General features: G+C 42.9%; 1 protein-coding gene across 1 annotated transcript in view; it reads left to right on the top strand.

Moving 5' to 3' along the window:
- The first annotated feature begins 1,158 nt into the window (after positions 1 to 1,158).
- rragca (Ras-related GTP binding Ca) overlaps positions 1,159 to 19,039 on the top strand; it is a 45,252-nt gene continuing 27,371 nt past the window's right edge. The window contains exon 1 of the mRNA XM_078567005.1: positions 1,159 to 1,686. Coding sequence (XP_078423131.1) covers positions 1,297 to 1,686 — 390 coding nt within the window. The 5' untranslated portion in view covers positions 1,159 to 1,296. The remainder of the gene's footprint in view (positions 1,687 to 19,039) is intronic.

The raw sequence follows: 19,039 nt of genomic DNA, 5'->3' as shown, positions 1-19,039 counted from the left end.
GTTGTTTTCCTGAGAGAATGTTGAGAGGAGGTTGCTAAAGGTGTTAAAAATCATGAGGGTTCTGGACAGAGTAAATAGAGAGAAACTGTTCCATTGGCAGAAGCATCAAGAGCTGGAAGACACTGATTTAAGGTGACTGGCAAAAGAATCAAAGGTGAGATGAGGAAATAAAAAAATATGGAGCGAGTGGTTATCATAAGGAATGACCTGCCTGCAAGAGTGGTGGAGGCAGATTTAACTGTGGCTTTCAAAACCAAATTGGATAAGCACCTGAAGAAAACAAATTGTACCACTGTGGAGGAGTGGGATTAAAAAAAAGCAAAATACTACAGATGCCAGTAATCTGAAATAAAATCTGACAGTGCTGGAAAAACTCAGCAGGGCTGGCAGCGTCTGAGAGAAATAGAGTTAATGTTTCAAGTCCAAAATGACTTTTCTTTGGAACCTTGTGAAGCAGTGGGACTAGCTAAGCTGTCCTTGCAGAGAGCTGACACAGGCTTGAAAGGCCAAATGGCCTGCTTCTGTGCTAAATCATTCGATGTTGCTATATAATCAGAGAAGCCTTGGCATTCACAATCAAATTACAGGCAATTTACTGCCTGGATTTAGCTGAATGATCCCGGGGTGCATTTTATTTGCAGGCCCCAGTGAGAATTGAACACACGACCCTTGATTTACTAGACCAGTGCTTTAACCACTGAGCTATGGAGTCCAGCTATGATTCCTGGGGTGGTTGCACATTAAAATCTGATATTTCATTGTAAACAAATTATTTTCCACCAGTCACATGAAGGAGTTTGTACTGTGGTCATTCTAACTGGAATCCACCTGTTGGGACTGAATCAAATCCATTCTCAGAAATTGAACCACACATCTCTCCCCTACCTAGTAGCATCAACAGCCTCTGCCATCAACCTAGCTCTTCCATCCAATCCCTTCCAACTCCACCTGATTTCCCCCTCCTCCCCTTGTTGGTCGTTTCTTGGCCCAGGAAGGGGGTCAAAGGTCGCCAGCACGAGTCAGGTGATGTTAACACATGACGGCGTCAACCAAACCTGCTGACGGCCGAGTTTTGATGGACGTGTGAATAGGCCAATGATAGCACGTGACAAGTGAGAGGGCGGGACACGCGGTGGGGACGGCCAGCCAATAAACGACGAAGTAACGCCAGGAGGAAGGTGAGGTGAGCTCGGTTGCGCGGTGCGGGAGGCTGAGCTCGAGCAGCGCCGAGACTGAGTGCGGCATCGGGCGGCTTCATCTCCTTCCCTCTGCCTGCCCGCCCGCCCGAGCCGTGACATGTCCATCCAGTACGTGGACGAGGAGCCGCTGGCTAGCAGCTATGGGGTGGTGGACTCTTTCCCCAAAGACTTCGGCTACGGAGTGGAGGAGGCCGACATGGAAGGCAGCGAGTCGCAGTCTGACAGTAAGCCCCGCATCCTGTTGATGGGCCTCAGGCGCAGCGGCAAGTCCTCTATCCAGAAGGTGGTCTTTCATAAGATGTCCCCCAATGAGACCCTCTTCTTGGAGAGCACCAACAAGATCTACAAGGACGACATCTCCAACAGTTCCTTTGTCAACTTCCAGATCTGGGATTTTCCAGGCCAGGTGGACTTCTTCGACCCCACCTTCGACTATGAGATGATCTTCAGGGGTACAGGGGCTCTCATCTTCGTCATTGACGCACAGGTAAACTGACTGCAGCCCCAGTACTGACTGAGGGCTTTCCCATTGCACAGAGCCGCTTGAAACCAATGATGTCATCTGTTTAAGATGGAGGGGAGGGAGCTGATAACTTGTTTGGGTTTTCATTTCTGTCCCTCTGGTCGTTTTTCACTGCACAGATCTGAACATTTTCAATCAGGTTGCATTGTATTGCTTTTAAAAACATCTCCCTCTTGAGCTGTTTGCCTAAGTCACCAAAACATTGAGGCACCTCTTTTTTTTTAGCCCAACCATCTTTTGAAGTGTCCTAGGATGACCTGACCAAATTGAGGGGGCTTTACTAGAGGTAAACCCTAAATCTGTTTGTTTTTCACCCAGTGTGGCAGCACATGCTACATTTAATACAGGTCAGCTTTCACCTATTCTGTTCTCCCATTTGTAAAGGTGATGCATGTTTATCTTGTGACTTCCATCAGCTTTTTGGAGGGTTTTGCTTATTTTTTTTTAAAGTGGCTTCATTGGTGCATATCTAAAACAATAGACAAGGTACACTGTGTCTGTGTGAATCAAATTCAGCTTTGTGTTGTTGCAAATTGTGTTGCAATGCAAGTGTGGAATTGCCAAATGAGTCTTTTTATTCATTCATGTGATGTGGTGTTACTGACAATTTGTTGCTCCATCCCTAATTGCTGTTGGGCTGAGCTGCTGCCTTGAACTGCTACATTCCAAATGGTGAAGGCACAGTGCTGTTCGATAGGGAGGTCCAGGATTTTATCCCAGTGATGATAGTGCAGCAGTACACTTCCAAGTTAGGATGGTGGCCAAGTTGGAGGTGGTGGTGCTTCCGTGTGTCTGCTGCTGTTGTCCTTCTAGGTGATAGAGGTCATGGGCTTTGGGAAGTGCTGTTGGAGAAACCCAGGTAAGTTGCTGCAGTGCATCTTGTGGATGGTACATACTGCTATCTGCTTGCCAGTGTTGGAACCTCTGAAATCCAGTGCCTTTGCCCATTCTTGACCATGGCAGAAATTATGGAGTGGAGCTGAGTGGCCCTGGCAGAATACAGGCTGAGCATTGGTGAGCAGGTTATTGCTGTGTAAATATGACTTGAAGGCACTGTCGCCACCCCCTTTCATCACTTTGCTGCTGATTGGGAGTAGGCTAAAGAGGAGGGGCTAGTTGTCCCAGTTGGATTTGTCGTATTTTTTGTGGACAGGGCATACTTCGGCTGGATGGAGGTATGCCTGGCTAATTTTTCATTTTTGGGTAGATGTCAGTGTTGTAGGTGCACTTAAACATCTTGATTTGAGGCTTGGCTAATTCTGGAACATAGATCTTCAGCCCTGCAGCCAAAATGCTGTAAGGGCCTATAAATTTAGCTGTAACCAGCACCCTCAGTTGTTTCTTGATATAATATGGGGTGAATTGAATTAGTTGAATTCTGGCATCTGTAAGGTGGCAGGAGAAGATAAGAGATATCATCCATTTGGCACATAGGCAGAGAGAGGTTGCAAATACTTCAATCTTGTTTTTTGTATTCATGTGCTGGACTACTCCATCAATGAGAATAGAGATATTCATGGAGCCTCCATCCCCATTAGTTGTTTAATTATCCACCACTATTCACCATTGTAGGGCTGATCCATTGGTTGTGCGCCCTCTTAGCTCTGTCTGTTACATGCTACTTTGGCTGTTTAGCATTCATGTAGTTCTGTTGTGACTTCATCAGGTTGGCATCGCATTTTTAGGTATGCCTAATGCTGCCCTTGGCACACGTTGAACCAAAGTCAATCTCCTAGCTTGATACTAATGAGAAAGTGAGGAATTTGCCAGGGCATGAGGTCTGCTGGATCTGTTCTGAATCTATCCTATTTAGCACAGTAGTGGTGCTATGCTGCACAATGGAGAATATCTTCAGTGTGAAGAAGGAACTTCGCATCCACAAGGATTGTGTGGTGGTCAGTTCTACTGATGCTGTCATGGAAGGATTCATTTGGGACAGGTAGATTGGTGAGGACAAGGTCAAGTAAATGTTTCTTCCTTGTGTTGGCTCTCTGACCACCTGCCATACACCCAATCTGGTAGCTATGTCCTTCTGGACTCAGCCAGCTTGGTCAGTAGTGGTGCTACCATCCCACTCTTGATGGACATTGAAACACCCCACCCAGAGTGCATTTTGTCTCCTTGCTATTCTGTGTTTCTTCCAAGTGTGTTAAACATGGAGGAATACTCATTTTTATCAGCTGAGCCAGGGCAGTAGCTGCAATTCAGTAAAAGGGCTTCCTAGCCCACATTTGACCTGTTGTCATGAGATTTCATGGGGTCTGGACTCAAATGTTGAGGACTCCAAAGGTCATTACCTCCTGAATGTTAACCACTCTTTCAGCACCTGTGGTGGGTCTGCCCTGTCTTCCAGTGATGGGGAGGTATGGTGGAAAGCTATGATTCGGTGAGTGTGATTATGTCAGGCTATTCTTTAACTCGTCTTTGGGACAGCTCTCCCAACTTTGGCCCCAGATGTTAGTGAAGAGGACTGTGCAGTGTTGACTACTCTGGGTGTGCCTTTGTGTCCGAATCTATTGGCTAGGTCAAGAGGTGTGAGACATCCTCAAACAGATAATGTTTGCACTATAATTGGAATGAAGCAAATTTAATAGATTATTTGTAAAATATCAAATTGCACAGAGATCCTACCTATCAGCTCTTTAATATTAAAACTGGGAGATCTTACACCCTACACAACGATGACAACTTATTTTTATATAGCACAGTGGGTTTACATTAATAAAACGTCCCAAGGTGGTTCACAGGTGAATTATAAAACAAAATGATACTGAGCCACATAAGGAGATATTAGGCCAAATGACCAAAAGCTTTGTCAGACAGGTGAAGCAGTTAAAATTGGGGATGCTCAAGAAGCCAGAATTAGATGAGCATGGATATTTTGGAAGGTTGGTGTCAAGCTTCTTGAATGCTACAAAGATAGAGAGGGGTGAGGTGGTGGAGTGATTTGTAAACAAAGATGAGAATTTTAAAATCAAGATGTTGACTGTGAGCCAATGTAAGTCAGCAAACATGGGGTTCATAAGTGAACAGGATCCAGGCAGCGAAGTTTAGGATGAGCTCAAGTTTATGGAGAGTAGAATGTGGGAGACCAGCCATGATTGCATTGGAATAGTCAGGTTTAGAGGTAACAAAGGCAAGCATGGAACACACTCTGTGAAGATGCAGAACCTGGTTGTATGCTGTCCGAACAATACTGGTCTCATTGGTGCCTGTAGTGTCATGTGCTAAGCTAAAATTGAACAGCTGCATCCATTCTTTTTGTATTTAGTTGCATCATAGAACCCTCTTGCTGTGAAAAAAAAAAGTGCTGTTAATTAATCTATTATGTAATTGTGAAATGCCACATATTTTTCACTACTGCTTTCATAATAAGTGATCCATTACTGTGCCACAAGAGGCAGCGGTTGAGAATTCTGTGACAAGTGACTCACCTGACTCCCCAAATCCTATCCACCATCTACAAGGCGCAAGTCAGGAGTGTGATGGAATACTCTGCATTTGCTTGGATTATTGCATCTCCAACAACACTCAGAAGCTTGACCCCATCCAAGACAAAGGCAGCCCACTTGATTGGCACCCCATCCACCACACTAAACATTCACTCCCTGCACCACCAACGCTCAGTGGCAGCAGTGCATACCATCTACAAGATACATGGTAGCCAGTCACCAAGGCTCCTTCGACAGCATCTTCCAAACCCAAGACCACTACCAGCTAGAAGGACAAGGGCAGCAGATCCATAGGAACACCACCTGTAAGTTGCCCTCCAAGCCACACGCCATCCTGCCTTGAAACTATATTGCTGTTCCTTCACTGTTGCTGGGTCAGAATCCCGGAACTCCCTAACAGTACTGTCAGTGTACCTACACCATTTGGACTGCAGTGGTTCAAGAAAGCAGCTCACCATCACCTTCCCAAGGGCAGTAGGGGGTGGACAATAAATAATTGCCTAGCCAGCAACACCCAGATCTCATGAAAGAATTAAATGTTGCATTGCTGTTGGTTTTACAAACGAAATTATATATTCACATTTGTCAAGTAGGATGTGATCAGTCCGGTGATATCTCATTTTGAGCATCAAATAACCAGAATATGTCATCGTTTTGTCCTGACACGTGTGTAATTTCCTTTTATTACAAATAACCACCTGCTTATTGCAATTTTATTCTTCTGTACATGTCAGCAGCATGTAATCATGGAGCATTTCCCCAAGATGAGTGTGCTGTAAGTTGGTGCAACAGATGGTAGATAACAGATTTAAAAGGTTTATGCAGCATTTTGTTGGGTTTTGCATATATCTTTGGATTACTCACGAAGTTCAGTCTTTCCACTTGGCTTGCATATGCTAATTACTTTGACCTCTTTGTAGCAATGCAGCATTTCATTTAGTTTGTTAGATTTTGTCCTTCTAAGACCTAAAATTCCCATTTCTTTAATTTTAAAGAATGGGACATTTAGATGTTTTTAGGAAAAAATTAACAGAAATAACAGAAGTTAACACCTTGGCCTTTACATTCTCTCCTGGTTTCTTTATAATACTGATGTTGTGTTGCCATAGCAGCAAAAGCAAATCATTAGTTTTCACTTGCACTGATGACACCCAGCTTTACCTCACCAGCATCTTTCTTAACTCCTCTGTTGCTAAAATATCAGACTGCTTATCTGGCATCCAGTGCTGGCTGAGCAGAAATTTCTTCCAATTAAATATTAGGAGGATTGAAGCCAACCTCCAAACTCCATTTGCTAGCCACTGACTCCATCCCTCTCGGCAACGGTCTGAGATGAAACCAGTCTGTTTGCAACCTTGCTCATGTTCTTTCCAGAGCACTTACCCTGGTCCGGCCATTATCGCATTCTGCTTTCTACTCTTAATGTCACCATTAGCACTTCCTTCAGCTAGTATCACCACCATTAACACCCCTTTGACCTTTTGTTTGACATCTTTTGCAACCTCTCCTTTGCCTCCACCTATTGCTGGCCTTCTATCCAGCTTCACCTGTTCCAACCCCCTTAAACAGTATGTATTTCACCGCATTTCTACTTCCCTTTAGCTCTAAAGAAGAGTCATATGGACTCGAAACGTTAACTGTGCCTTTCTCTCCACAGATGCTGTCAGACCTGCTGAGTTTATCTAGCACTTTTTGTTTTTGTTTCAGATTTCCAGCATCTGCAGTATTTTGCCTTTTATCTTTGTTTGCAACCTTGATGTCTTGTTTGACTGAGATGAGCTTCTGACCACATTCACACCATTACTGAGACCACCTATTTCCACTAGCAACATTGCTCATCTGCTAAAACACTCATTTCATGTCAATATTACCTCTACATTTGACTATTTCAATATGCTCTTGACTGGTCTCCCACATTATACACTGTAAACTTGAGATCATCCAAAACTCTGCCCATGTCTTAACTTGCACAAAGTCCTGTTCACCTAACACCCCTTTGTTCACTGACCTACGTTGGCTCCTCGTCAAACAATGCCTTGGCTTTAAAATTCTTATCCTTATTTTAAAATCCTTCCACAGCCTGGCCGCTCCCTATGCCTGTAATCTCCTCCAGTCCCACAACCCTTCCAGATACTTGTGCCCAGTCAATTCTGGCCTATTGGGCATCCCTGATTTTAATCGTCTGTCTGAACCTTTACTTGCCTCGTACATAAGCTCTGGAATTCCCTCTCTACAACTCTCCACCTCCTTTCTCTTTCAAGACACTCCTTTAAAATGCACCTCTTTGACCAAGCCTTTGGTCATCTGACCCTATATGGCTCAGTATCATATTTCATTTTATAATGTTCCTGTGAAGCACCTTGGGATGGTTTATTATGTTGAAGGCACTATAAAAATATTATTGGTGGTTTTCTAAGGCTTTTCTTTCTATATGTATGTAAATCATTGCTTTTGTTACCAATGAATTTTGCACCAAATCTTTTGGGTCTCCTGTGATTGAGGTAGGGACTTGTACTTTGACTTCGAGTCAGGCCACATTTGCCAATTCTGTTAAGTAGCTTCATTTAACATGTCATATTTGCCCTTCCAGCCCCAAACTTTGGTCTTGATGTGTCTCAGCACGTCATCTAGATTTTCTCTTTGTATTTAACTTCCTGATTAGTGGTGGTGCCCATCATGCAGCTGTGCAGGTAGGGGAATTCTTTCATCACTTTCAGATCCTCTCTTGGTTTTTGAAATTAAGGTAGTAGGAGTAGAAGCTGTCAGAAGTAAAACAGCTTTAGCTGAAACATGCAGTTGTTTTAATAATTAAACATTTTCAACATGCCGGTTCAGGCTTTGGAATGTTTCAGACTATCTGTGATCTGTTCCTAATTGTACTCTTGATCTCTGACATTCTATTTCTGAATCTGAAGTGTAGATGGTAAAGAGTTACCAGGTTTCATTGCAACTTAATATTTCAACATTTTTCTGGTAAACTGAGTGATACATTATTTGGTTTTGGGCCTAATATTCCATTGCAGTTCACATGTTAACCATAAAAATGTAGTATGGTCTAATTGTAAGTCATTTCATGATTCTAAATAGTTTCTTTGCTAGAGAAATTTGAATTGTGCAGCAATTTGAACTAACTGAAGTGAATAGCCAGGAAATTGGGAACCTAGTGCTAAAAAGAATCATCACTTTGCATTAGGGTACTTGAATCAAGAGCAGACTATAATGTTGCCAGCATAAGTTTTTTTTTTAAAATCTTAATAGAAGCACCTTTTTGTATCTAGTTTTCACTTAAGAGTTTGCTTGTAGCACCATTCCATTCTGTCTCTGAGACAAGCTGATAATCGGAAGAAAACACACTGTTTTAAGTTCATAGGTGGAGGTCAGTGATGTGAACAGTTGTGTGTCACTTGCACTGCTTTGTAAATGGTGCCAGCAGTGTAACTGACAATGCCAATAAAGGGGTACTGGATTGGAATGCTAGGACAATGCATCCATCTGGAAGTTATATTGGAGTGTTGCGCTCTCTGTTGACTACATTGAATAAGTATAAGTAGCTATGTCTAGCTACTTCTCTGCTTCCCCGGATTTGGTAAACATTTCTCGGTATAGTATCTTCTTTATTCATATTTTATTACACGTGAAATATGAGTCATTGATTCTAGCAGCAATAAGTTACTTTATTCCTTTTACTCTTCGTTTTATTGCACCTGTTGCATAGTACTCCAGTACTATGAATCTGAGTTTGTGGTTACATGAATCTCTGCTTCACGGAGGATAGTAGTTTATTGAATATGAGTCCATTAATTCTCCTTGTATTTCTCAAATTCTTCATACTGTAGTTTGTGTTGCTGCACCAAAGTTGTAGTATAACACTCCTGATTTTGGAAAGAAGTAGTGTGAGATCACTTACAAGAGGCAGTCGCACAATTATAATGCATTAGAATACATTATCTGACCAAATAGAGACCCCCAGAGGCAACTTAAATGAAGCTAAGTGTGTTATCTTCTATAAAGGCATAGGTCTGCTTTGGTGAAATGAGGAGCAGGAAAAAATGAAAGTTTTTTTTTATTATAATTATCAAAACCTCTCTCCCATCCACTTTGAATATTGTTTAAACTAAGAATGATCACATTTCGAGCAATACTTGTCTGAATGAGTTATTGAGACAAAGATGATGTCATTGGAACAGAGGACGTAGGAGCAGTCAAGAAAAGAACAAAGAATAAAGACAAGTACAGCACAGGAACAGGCTGTCCGGCCCTCCAAGCCTGCGCCGATCACATTGCCTGTCAACTAAAACATTTTGCACTTCCGGGGTCCGTATCCCTCTATTCCCATCCTATTCATGTATTTGTCAAGCTGCCTCTTAAACACCGCTATCGTACCTGCTTCCACCACCTCTTCTGGCAGCAAATTCCAGACACTCACTACCCTCTACGAAAAAAAAACTTGCCCCGCACATCTCCTGTATAGTTTTCTCCTCTCACCTTAAATCTATGTCCCCTAGTAATTGACTCTTCCACCCTGGGAAAAAGCTTCTGACTATCTACTTCTGTCCATGCCACTCATAATTTTGTAAACTTTTATCAAGTCGCCCCTCAATCTCCGTCGCTCTAGTGAGAACAATCCGAGTTTCTCCAACCTCTCCTCATAGCTAATAACCTCCAGACCAGGCAGCATCCTGGTAAACCTCCTCTGCACCCTCTCCAACGCCTCCATATCCTTCTGGTAATGTGGTGACCAGAATTGCACACAATATTCCAAGTGTGGCCTAACCAAGGTTCTATACAGCTGCAGCATGACTTCCCAGCTTTTATACTCAATACCCCTGCCAATGAAGGCAAGCATGCCATATGCCTTTCCGACTACCATATCCACCTGCATTGCCACTTTCAGTGACCTGTGGACCTGTACACCCAGATCCCTCTGCCCGTCGATGCACTTAAGGGTTCTGCCATTTACTGTATAATTCCTGCCTGTATTAGACCTTCCAAAATGCATTACCTCGCATTTGTCCGGATTAAACTCCATCTGCCATTTCTCCGCCCAAGTCTCCAACCGATCTATATCCCGTTGTATCCTTTGACAATCCTCTTCACTATCTGCAACTCCTCCAACCTTAGTGTCGTCTGCAAACTTACTAATTAGCCCAGTTACATTTTCCTCCAAATCATTTATGTATACCACAAACAGCAAAGTTCCCTGCGGATCTCCACTAGTCACAGCTCTCCATTCAGAAAAGCAACCTTCCACTGCTACCCTCTGTCTTCTATGACCAAGCCAATTCCGTATCCATCCTGCCAGCCCACCTCTGATCCCGTGCGACTTTACCTTCTGTACCAGTCTGCCATGAGGTATCTTGTCAAAGGCCTTACTGAAATCCATGTATATAACATCCACTGCCCTTCCATCGTCGATCTTGTCACTTCCTCGCAAAACTCGATCAAGTTAGTGAGACACGACCTCCCCTTCACAAAACCATGCTGCCTCTCACTAATACACCCATTTGCTTCCAAATGATAGTAAATCCTGTCATGAAGAATCTTCTCCAATAATTTCCCTACCACTGACGTAAGGCTCACTGGCCTGTAATTTCCTGGATTATCCCTGCTACCCTTCTTAAACAATGGAACAACGTTGGCCATTCTCCAGTCCTCTGGGACCTCACCCATAGCCAGTGAGGATACAAAGATTTCTGTCAAGGCCCCAGCAATCTCGTCCCTTGCCTCCCTCAGTACTCTGGGGTAGATCTCATCTGGCCCTGGGGACTTATCCACCTTTAATATTCTTCAAGACGCCTAACACCTCTTTTTTGATCTCAACATGATCCAGGCTAGCTACACACTCTTCCCTAGACAAATCGCCCGCTAAGTCCTTCTCTTTGGTGAATACTGATAAGTATTCATTTACTATCTCTCCCATTTCTTCTGGCTCCACACACACATTCTCACCTCCATCCCTGAGTGGGCCTACCCTTTCCCTGGCTACCCTCTTGCTTTTCACATATGTATAAAAGGCCTTGGAATTTTCCTTAATCCTGGTTACCAGTGACTTTTCATGTTCCCTTTTAGCCCTCCTGACTCCTTAAGTTTCTTCCTACTTTCTTTGTATTCTCCACGGGCTTCATCTGTTCCCAGCCTTCTAGCCCTTACGAATGCTTCCCTTTTCTTTTTGACTAATCTCACAATATCTTTCGTTATCCAAGGTTCCTGAAACTTGCAATGCTTATCCTTCATCCTAGCAGGAGCATGCCGGTCCTGAATTCTTATCGACTGATGTTTGAAAGCCCCCCACATGTCAGTTGTTGATTTGCCCTCAAACATCTGCCTCCAGTCTAGATTCCTCAGTTCCTGCCTAATATTGTTATAATTAGCTCTCCCCCAATTAAGCACCTTAACCCGAGGACTCCTGTTATCCTTATCCACCAGTACCTTGAAACTTACTGAATTATGGTCACTTTTCCCGAAATGCTCTCCTACTGAAACTTCGACCACCTGGCCGGGTTCATTCTCTAATACCAGGTCCAGTATTGCCCCTTCCCTAGTTGGACTATCTACATAGTCCATTAAGCTTTCCCCGCCATTCAATAAGATCATGGCTGATCTGGTTAGGCCTCACTCCACTTTGCTGTCTTTCTTTTCTCTCTCCTCTTCCCCCCCCCCCCCCCCCCCACCCAAACCACCACCACCCCTCCACATAACCCTCGACCCCCTTGTCTAAAAACTTGTCTAACTTTACCTTGATTAAATTCAATGACCCAGCTGCCATGATTTCTGAGGAAGAAAATTCCACCTAGTAACAACTGTTTTGGGAGAGAACATTTCTCCTCATCTCTGTCTTAGACCTTTTATTCTCAAACTGTCCCCTGGTTTTAGTCTCTGCCACAAGTGGAAACATCCTCCCGGTATCTACTCTATCAGATCCCCTCAGGGTCTTATATGTTTCAATAAAATCACCTCTCATTCTTCTCAATTCCAATAGGTATAGACCCAACCTTTCGTCATAAGATAAGCCCCTCATCCCAGGAATGAGTTGAATGAACCTTCTCTGAAATGCTTCTAACGCAATGACACCTTTTTTTCAAATAAGGAGATCCAAACTGTACACAGTATTCCAATGTAGTCTCACCGAAGCCTTGTACATCTGCAGTAAAACTTCCCACTTTTATTGCAAGGAGTATGGAATATAAGCACCAACATTCCATTTGCCTTCCTAATCACTTGCTGTGCCTGCATACTAACTTCTTGTGATTCATGCACCAGGACACCCAGTTCAGTCTGTACCACCGAGTTCTGCAATCTCTCTCCATTTAAATAGTATACTGCTTTTCTATTTTTCGTGCCAAAGTGTACAAGTTTGCATTTTCCCTCATTGTACTCCATCTGCCAAAATTTTGCCTGCTCACCTCAACCTATCTAACCTATATCCCTTTGCAGACTCTTTACCTGCACTTGACAACTACTTTCCTACCTATCTTGGTGTCATTGGCTAATATAGCTACCATACACTTGGCCCCATCATCCAAATTATTGGGTTCCTCTGACATGTAAAAGAAACCCAACACTGTATAAATTTAAAAACATTATCCTTATTGCTATTTTTTATTTTTAAACTGGACTTTTTCTCCAGAATAAAAGAATTCACTTCTCAGTTTCTGGAATGTCACACTTATTAAGCCTAGGGAACTACTAACAGACAACCTGGGACTGTTCAGACCAATTTCAAAGGGAGCTGCAGGAATGCCATTTGCATTTGGTAAGCCAACCTTGCTCGCAGAATTATTGGTCTACTGAGAGCATGACTTCCCAAGCGCCAGCCTCTCAACATAAATGGTGCCCCTTTCAACCCATAATGGCTAAGACATTATCAGTCCTGAAAAGAGCCAATTCCAGACGTTGGATAAATATCCCTTTTTGAAGTCATTGTGGAGGAGGAAGGTCACATGATCCAAGAATCTGGCCCCTGGAACAGTTTAATATATTTCAGGGTTGCACATCCAGTTTGCTGTTTTACCATCTGACTGGAAAGCCATAAAGAAGTAGGTTGTGTCCAGACAGGACAACCGGCCCATCTAACCTGTCTCTGCTGGAAGATTTCGTACCATCCCCTACAGAATCGACTCAATCTCTGCATGCCCACTTCATCTTGCAATATCAACCTGAAAGGCAAACCTTACAACGCTGGTCTCCAGCCACCTGAGCATGAAACGTCTGTGTGAAAGAATTCCTCATTGGATCCTACTTTTGGACTCTGGAACTCATGTGAGCCAATATTTAGTTTTCTGTGGTCCTGGTACTGTAAACCTTGTCTTTATTCCCCCCACCTTTACAGTGTGAATGTGGAATGGGATGTTGTGGACAATTCTTTCGTGGATTTTGAACTTGTGAAACAAGCTAACTTGAGTTAACCCTAACTCATGTTTGCTGTGGATTATTAGTAAAATTGGACCACACAAAAATTAAGAGGTTAGGAAAAAAATATGCCACTGCTTATTCTTTAAAACAAACTAATTCAAAACACCTGTTTACAGATAATTGATAAGAGGAAAACTGCTGTTTGAACTGACCTCCCTCCTGTCCGTAACAAAATCATTGATAGAGTCATAAAGGTCTACAGCACAGAAAAAGACCCTCCGGCCCATCGAGTCCGTGCTGGTCAAACACTATTCTAATCCCATTTTCCAGCACTAGGCCCACAGCCTTATATGCCATGGCATTGCAATTGCACATCCAAATACTTCTTAAATGTTATGAGGGTTTCTGTCTCTACCACCCTTTCAGGCAGTGAGTTCCAGATTCCCACCACCCTCTGGGTAGATTGTAAATAGTTTGAGACCCCAGCACTGATCCCTGTGGCACTCTACTTGTCATGGCTTGCCAACCCAAAAAAGACCAATTTATTTCTACCTTCTGCTTCCTTTTAGCTAGCCAATCCTTTATCCATGCCAATTTGTTACCCCCTACACCATGTAATTTTATTTTGTGTAGTAACCTTTGATATGGCACCTTATCAAGTATCTTCTGGAAATCCAAGTGCACCACATCTACAGGTTCCCCTTTATCCACCTTGTTACTTCAAAAAGCTCTAACAAATTCATTAAAATTGATTTCCCTTTCACAAACTCATGTTGATGCTGCCTGATCAAATTATGATTTAAGTATCCTGCTATGACCTCCTTAATAATGGATTCTAGCAATTTTCTTATTAAAGTGTTAGGCTAACTGGCCTATAATTTCCTGCTTTCTGCCTTCCCACCCTGCCATTTTCTTGAATAAAGGTGTAACATTAGCTATTTTCCAATCCTCTGGCACTCTTTCAGAATCCAAGGAATTTTGGAAGATTATAACCTATCTCTGCAACCACTTCTTTTAAGACCTTGGGATGCAGGCCACCTGGTCCTGGGGACTTGTCAGCCTTTAGGTCTGCCCAGCACCTTTTCCCTAGTGATGGTGATAAAGTTCCTTCCTCCTGTTTGCCTCTTGATTTTTAAGTATGTTTGGGGAGTTTTCGAAGTCTTATACAGTGAAGACACAAAATACTGTTCAATCTGTCGATATTCTGAACTAACACTGCAAACGTACAAAAAAGTATCATAGCTTGACTTCATAACCTCTAACAATAGGCTTCTGATGACATTGCAAGCAGTAATGGCTCAACTGTAGCATATGCCTTTGCTTACATTGCTTCTGCTTTGTTACCCCCAGACCTCTTTCTTTCATATGATGTTAGCAATTACCTGCTGTTTATTCCCCATCCTACCTTGGGCTTTGCTCCTTGTATATGATACGTCTAAGTTTTGGGTCATTTGGTCTCTGACAGTGCATTTGCAAGTGCAGCTTCACTTTAGACTGATGAACATGTTCATATACAATTCGCATTCCACATCAGATTCCAGGGAATGCCCCGTTCTGGTGTCAGCCTATCACAGCATTTGGGTCTATATAATAAAAGCAACTCATATCTATTGTGCCTTTATTGTAATAAAATGTCCTAAGTGGCTTCATAAGAGCATTTTGACATTGAGCTATGTAAGGAGATGCTCAGATACTCGATCACTCGATCATGTGACCAAAGACTTGGTCAAAGATCTAAGTTTTGAGAAGTGTTTTAAAGGGGGAAAGTGAGGTGGAGAGGTGTAGGAAGGGTATTCCAGAGCTTGGGGCCTAGGCAACTGAAGTCATGGTCTCCAATGGTGGAGCGATTAAAATTGGGGATGCTCAAGAGGCTAGAATTAGAGGAGCTTAGATATCTGAGGGTTGTGGGGCTGGAGGGGATTGAGATAGAGGTGGCCTGAAGACATGAAGGGATTTAAAATCAAGGATGAGAATTTTAAAATCAAGACATTGACCTAGACTGATTCCCAGTCAAGCAACGAGCACAGGGGTGGTTGGTGAACGGGGTTTGTGAGTTAAGACATGGGTAGCAAAGTTTTGGATGAATACAAATTTCTGGCAGGTAGAGTTTGGGAGACCAGCCCAAGGAGTTCATTGAACAGTTAAGCCTAGAGGTAACAATGACATAAATGAGGGTTTCAGCAGCCGATGAATTGAAACGGGTCCTAAGTCTGGCAATGATACAGAGGTCTTAAGTGATGCTTAGATTATAGGTGGTCTTAGTGATGACATGAATATATGGCTGAAGCTCATCTTGGGGTCAAATATGACACCAACATTGCAAACAAACTGTTTTTGTCTCAGATTGCTGCCAGGGAGAGGGATGTAGTTAGTAACTAGGGAACAGAGTTTGGAGTGAGGACCAATATCAATTTCTTCCCAACAAGCAATTGGAGGAAATTTCTGCTCATCCAATACTGGATGTCAGATAAGCAGTCTGATAATTCAGCAACTGCGGAGGAGTCGAGAAAGATGGTGGTGAGGTTGAGCTGGATATCATCAGCTGTGATAACTGACTGTGCTTTTGGATGGTGTCGCCAAGGAGCTGCATTTAGTTGAGATATAGGAGAGGCCGAAGGATAGATCCTTGGGGGACGCCAGAGGTAATTGTGCGGGAGCAGGAAGAGAAGCCAGTGCAAGTGATTCTCTGGCTATGATTAGATAAAAATGGAACCAGAACCACCCAGCTGGATGACATTGGAGAGGCATTGAGGAGGATGTTGTGGTCAATCCTGTCAAAGGCTGCAGAGAGGTAGAGAAGCATATGGAGGGATTGTGCACCTTTGACACAGTCATAGGGTATCATTTGTGACTTCGATAAGAACTGTGGCAGGTGTGGAAACCTGATTGGAGGCATTTAAATATGAAGTTTCAGAAAAGTGAGCATCGTCTTGAGAGTTAACAACATGTTCAAGGACTTTGGAGAGGAAGGGGAGGTTGGAGATGCAGTAGTTTGCAAAGACGGTGTGGTCAAGGTATGGTTTTTTGAGAGAGGTGATGACTTTTTTTAAAAGGAGAGAGGAACAACGCCTGAAGAGAGAACTTTTAACAATATCAGCTAACATAGGAACTGGGAGAGGAAGCTAGGTGGTCAGCAGTTTAGCTGGGAATAGGGTAGAGGGAGCAGAAGTTGGGTCTCTTGGACAGTGGCCGTCTAAATTAGTTGCTCGCCATATCCTTTCAAATCTGCAGCCTTTGGACTTGAGGGAGCCGAGATAAGGGTTGGACCAGGGGGACGGCCAGGGTGAGAGAGTAAGTAGTGAGCAACTGCAGGTTTAGTGCAAAATCTTAATTATACAAATGCACCCTTGTGGGCTTAAAGCCTGCTCCTGGGCTTCTGTTTAACATCCTGTGTGCAAAGACACTGAATTTTCCAAGTATTTGTAAATTTACCAATTTCGCAATATCAGATGTGTAACATTTCCAAAACAGTCTCTCATATTTAAATCAATATGTTGACAAAATGTTTAGTTGACTAGTTGTTACCTGTCTATCAAGTTGGTCTTAATGGTGAGACTCTTGGAGTAAAACATTTCCCCCTTAAATTGTTACCTTATTTGAAATTTCCTAAAATGAAAACTAAACCGTGTCCCACCTGCAGGCACAAAATTGTAGATTTATGGTTGGGCATCCTCCTTGCCCTTTTTCTTTCGATCCCTCCTGCACTTGCACTCTGAGCTCCAGTTTTTGCAGTGCCGTTTACAAAGAGTAACATGCAAGGAACTCCCTGGCATGCTTTCCTCTAAATCGGAAAGAATGTAGAGGTCAGCACAACTAATTGATACAAATGCTGAGGATTTGAAAGGCACCAATTGCAAGCTCTCCAGATAAAGCGTATATTTGATTGTTGCTATCTTTTTGGTTTAGTAGTTTACCTCATTTACAATCTTACTTTTTATGTGGATGGTGATCATACTAACATGAGTTAGGAGTAGGCCACTCGGCCCTTTGAGCTGATCTGATTGTAACCTCCCGCCTATCCCCAACACCTTTTGCCACCTCGTTTATCAAGAATCAATCTACCTCTGCCTTGAAAACATTCAAAGACTCTGCTTCCATTGCCTTTTGAGGAAGGGAGTCCCAAAGATACTCTGCCCTCAGAAAATTTCTTCTCTCTGTCTTAAGTAAAACTTTCTTTATCTTATCAACATTTAAAAGGAAACTCCTTTCTAAGATTAGTGAAGATTAACTTGCCTTGCTTAAAAAACAAGCTTTGCTCTTCAGTACAGCGCAGCTGTGAGTGAATTACAGTGAATGTTATTTGCAAGATTTGGAAGGATTTGCATCACTTGGGTGTTTAACAATCATACCCAAAAATTAAGACTTGTAAGGTGTTGGTATAATTTTTTGTTGTTTCAATCTTATTTAGAGCAATGTACCTTCAATTCATTTATGAAACAAACATCCACACCTTCAAAACATCAATTCAATTTACATTTGATACCCCAACTGTTGGAGGAAAAACGCGGATCCAATTTCTTCTGCGGGGAGGTGCTTTCCCGACCACACTGTTTCTCTGCCCCTGCCCCCCACTTCCTTTAGGTACCAGGCCTTAAGAGGGGGTTGGCAACCATGGACTTGCATTGGATTGGTCCATGATTATGCTTGGCAAAGTACGGCAGTGGTTTGTCATTGCCTTCTACAGTTTGGCTGACCAGGAAACTCTCCTGCTGTTACTACTTACCATCAGACATATTGGGAGGATTTACAAGCTGATAATCAACCTTTTTGGCCACATTAAGAAGGCACCTTCTGTGGCCATCAAGTCCTGAAGAGCCCGGAGCTTATCGCCCAGTGGTAGGGACACTACAAACTGTGCCACAAGATCTCTGCCTCCCAACCCTATCAGTATTAAATAAACTGAGCTGTGAATTTTAAAAAAAAAATACTGATCCATATGGTGAGTTGCATTGTTCTTGCACCATGAGGTGCTGGTTTTCACAGAAGAGTTGCTGAAATCCAGGATCACATTCATTAAGTGCTTAAGGAGGCCATTCAGCCCATCAAGTTTGCATTGGCTCTCTGAAGGAGAATTCTGCCTAGTCCCCTGCCTTATTCCTGTAACCTTGCATATTCTCTCTTTGTGATAGCGACCAGTTCCCTTTTTTGAATACCTTGATCGAATCGGCCTTCAGCACCCTCTCAAGAAATTCGTTCCAGGCTCCAACCACCTTCTGGGCAACAAAATTTTTCCTCACAATGTTATTACTCCTTTTGCCAAATAATTTGAATCTGTGTTCTCTAGTTCTTGTTGCTGTCTTGAGTGGGAACAGTATCTCACTATTTACCTTGTCCATACCCCTCAGGATCTTGAATACCTCTATCATGTCTCCTCTCAGCTTTCTTTTCCCCAAGGAAAGCAGTCCCAATCTCTCCAATATATCCTCATAACTACAGTCCTTTTATCCCTGGAATCATTCTTGTGAATGTCCTCTGTAGCCTTTCCAATGCCTTCACATCCTTCCTCAAGTATG

This window comes from Cetorhinus maximus, chromosome 21 (genome assembly GCF_964194155.1).
Source record: "Cetorhinus maximus chromosome 21, sCetMax3.hap1.1, whole genome shotgun sequence".
Classification (NCBI taxonomy): domain Eukaryota; kingdom Metazoa; phylum Chordata; class Chondrichthyes; order Lamniformes; family Cetorhinidae; genus Cetorhinus; species Cetorhinus maximus.
Note: the sequence above shows the minus strand (reverse complement) of the source record. Positions and strands in the feature narration are given on the sequence as shown.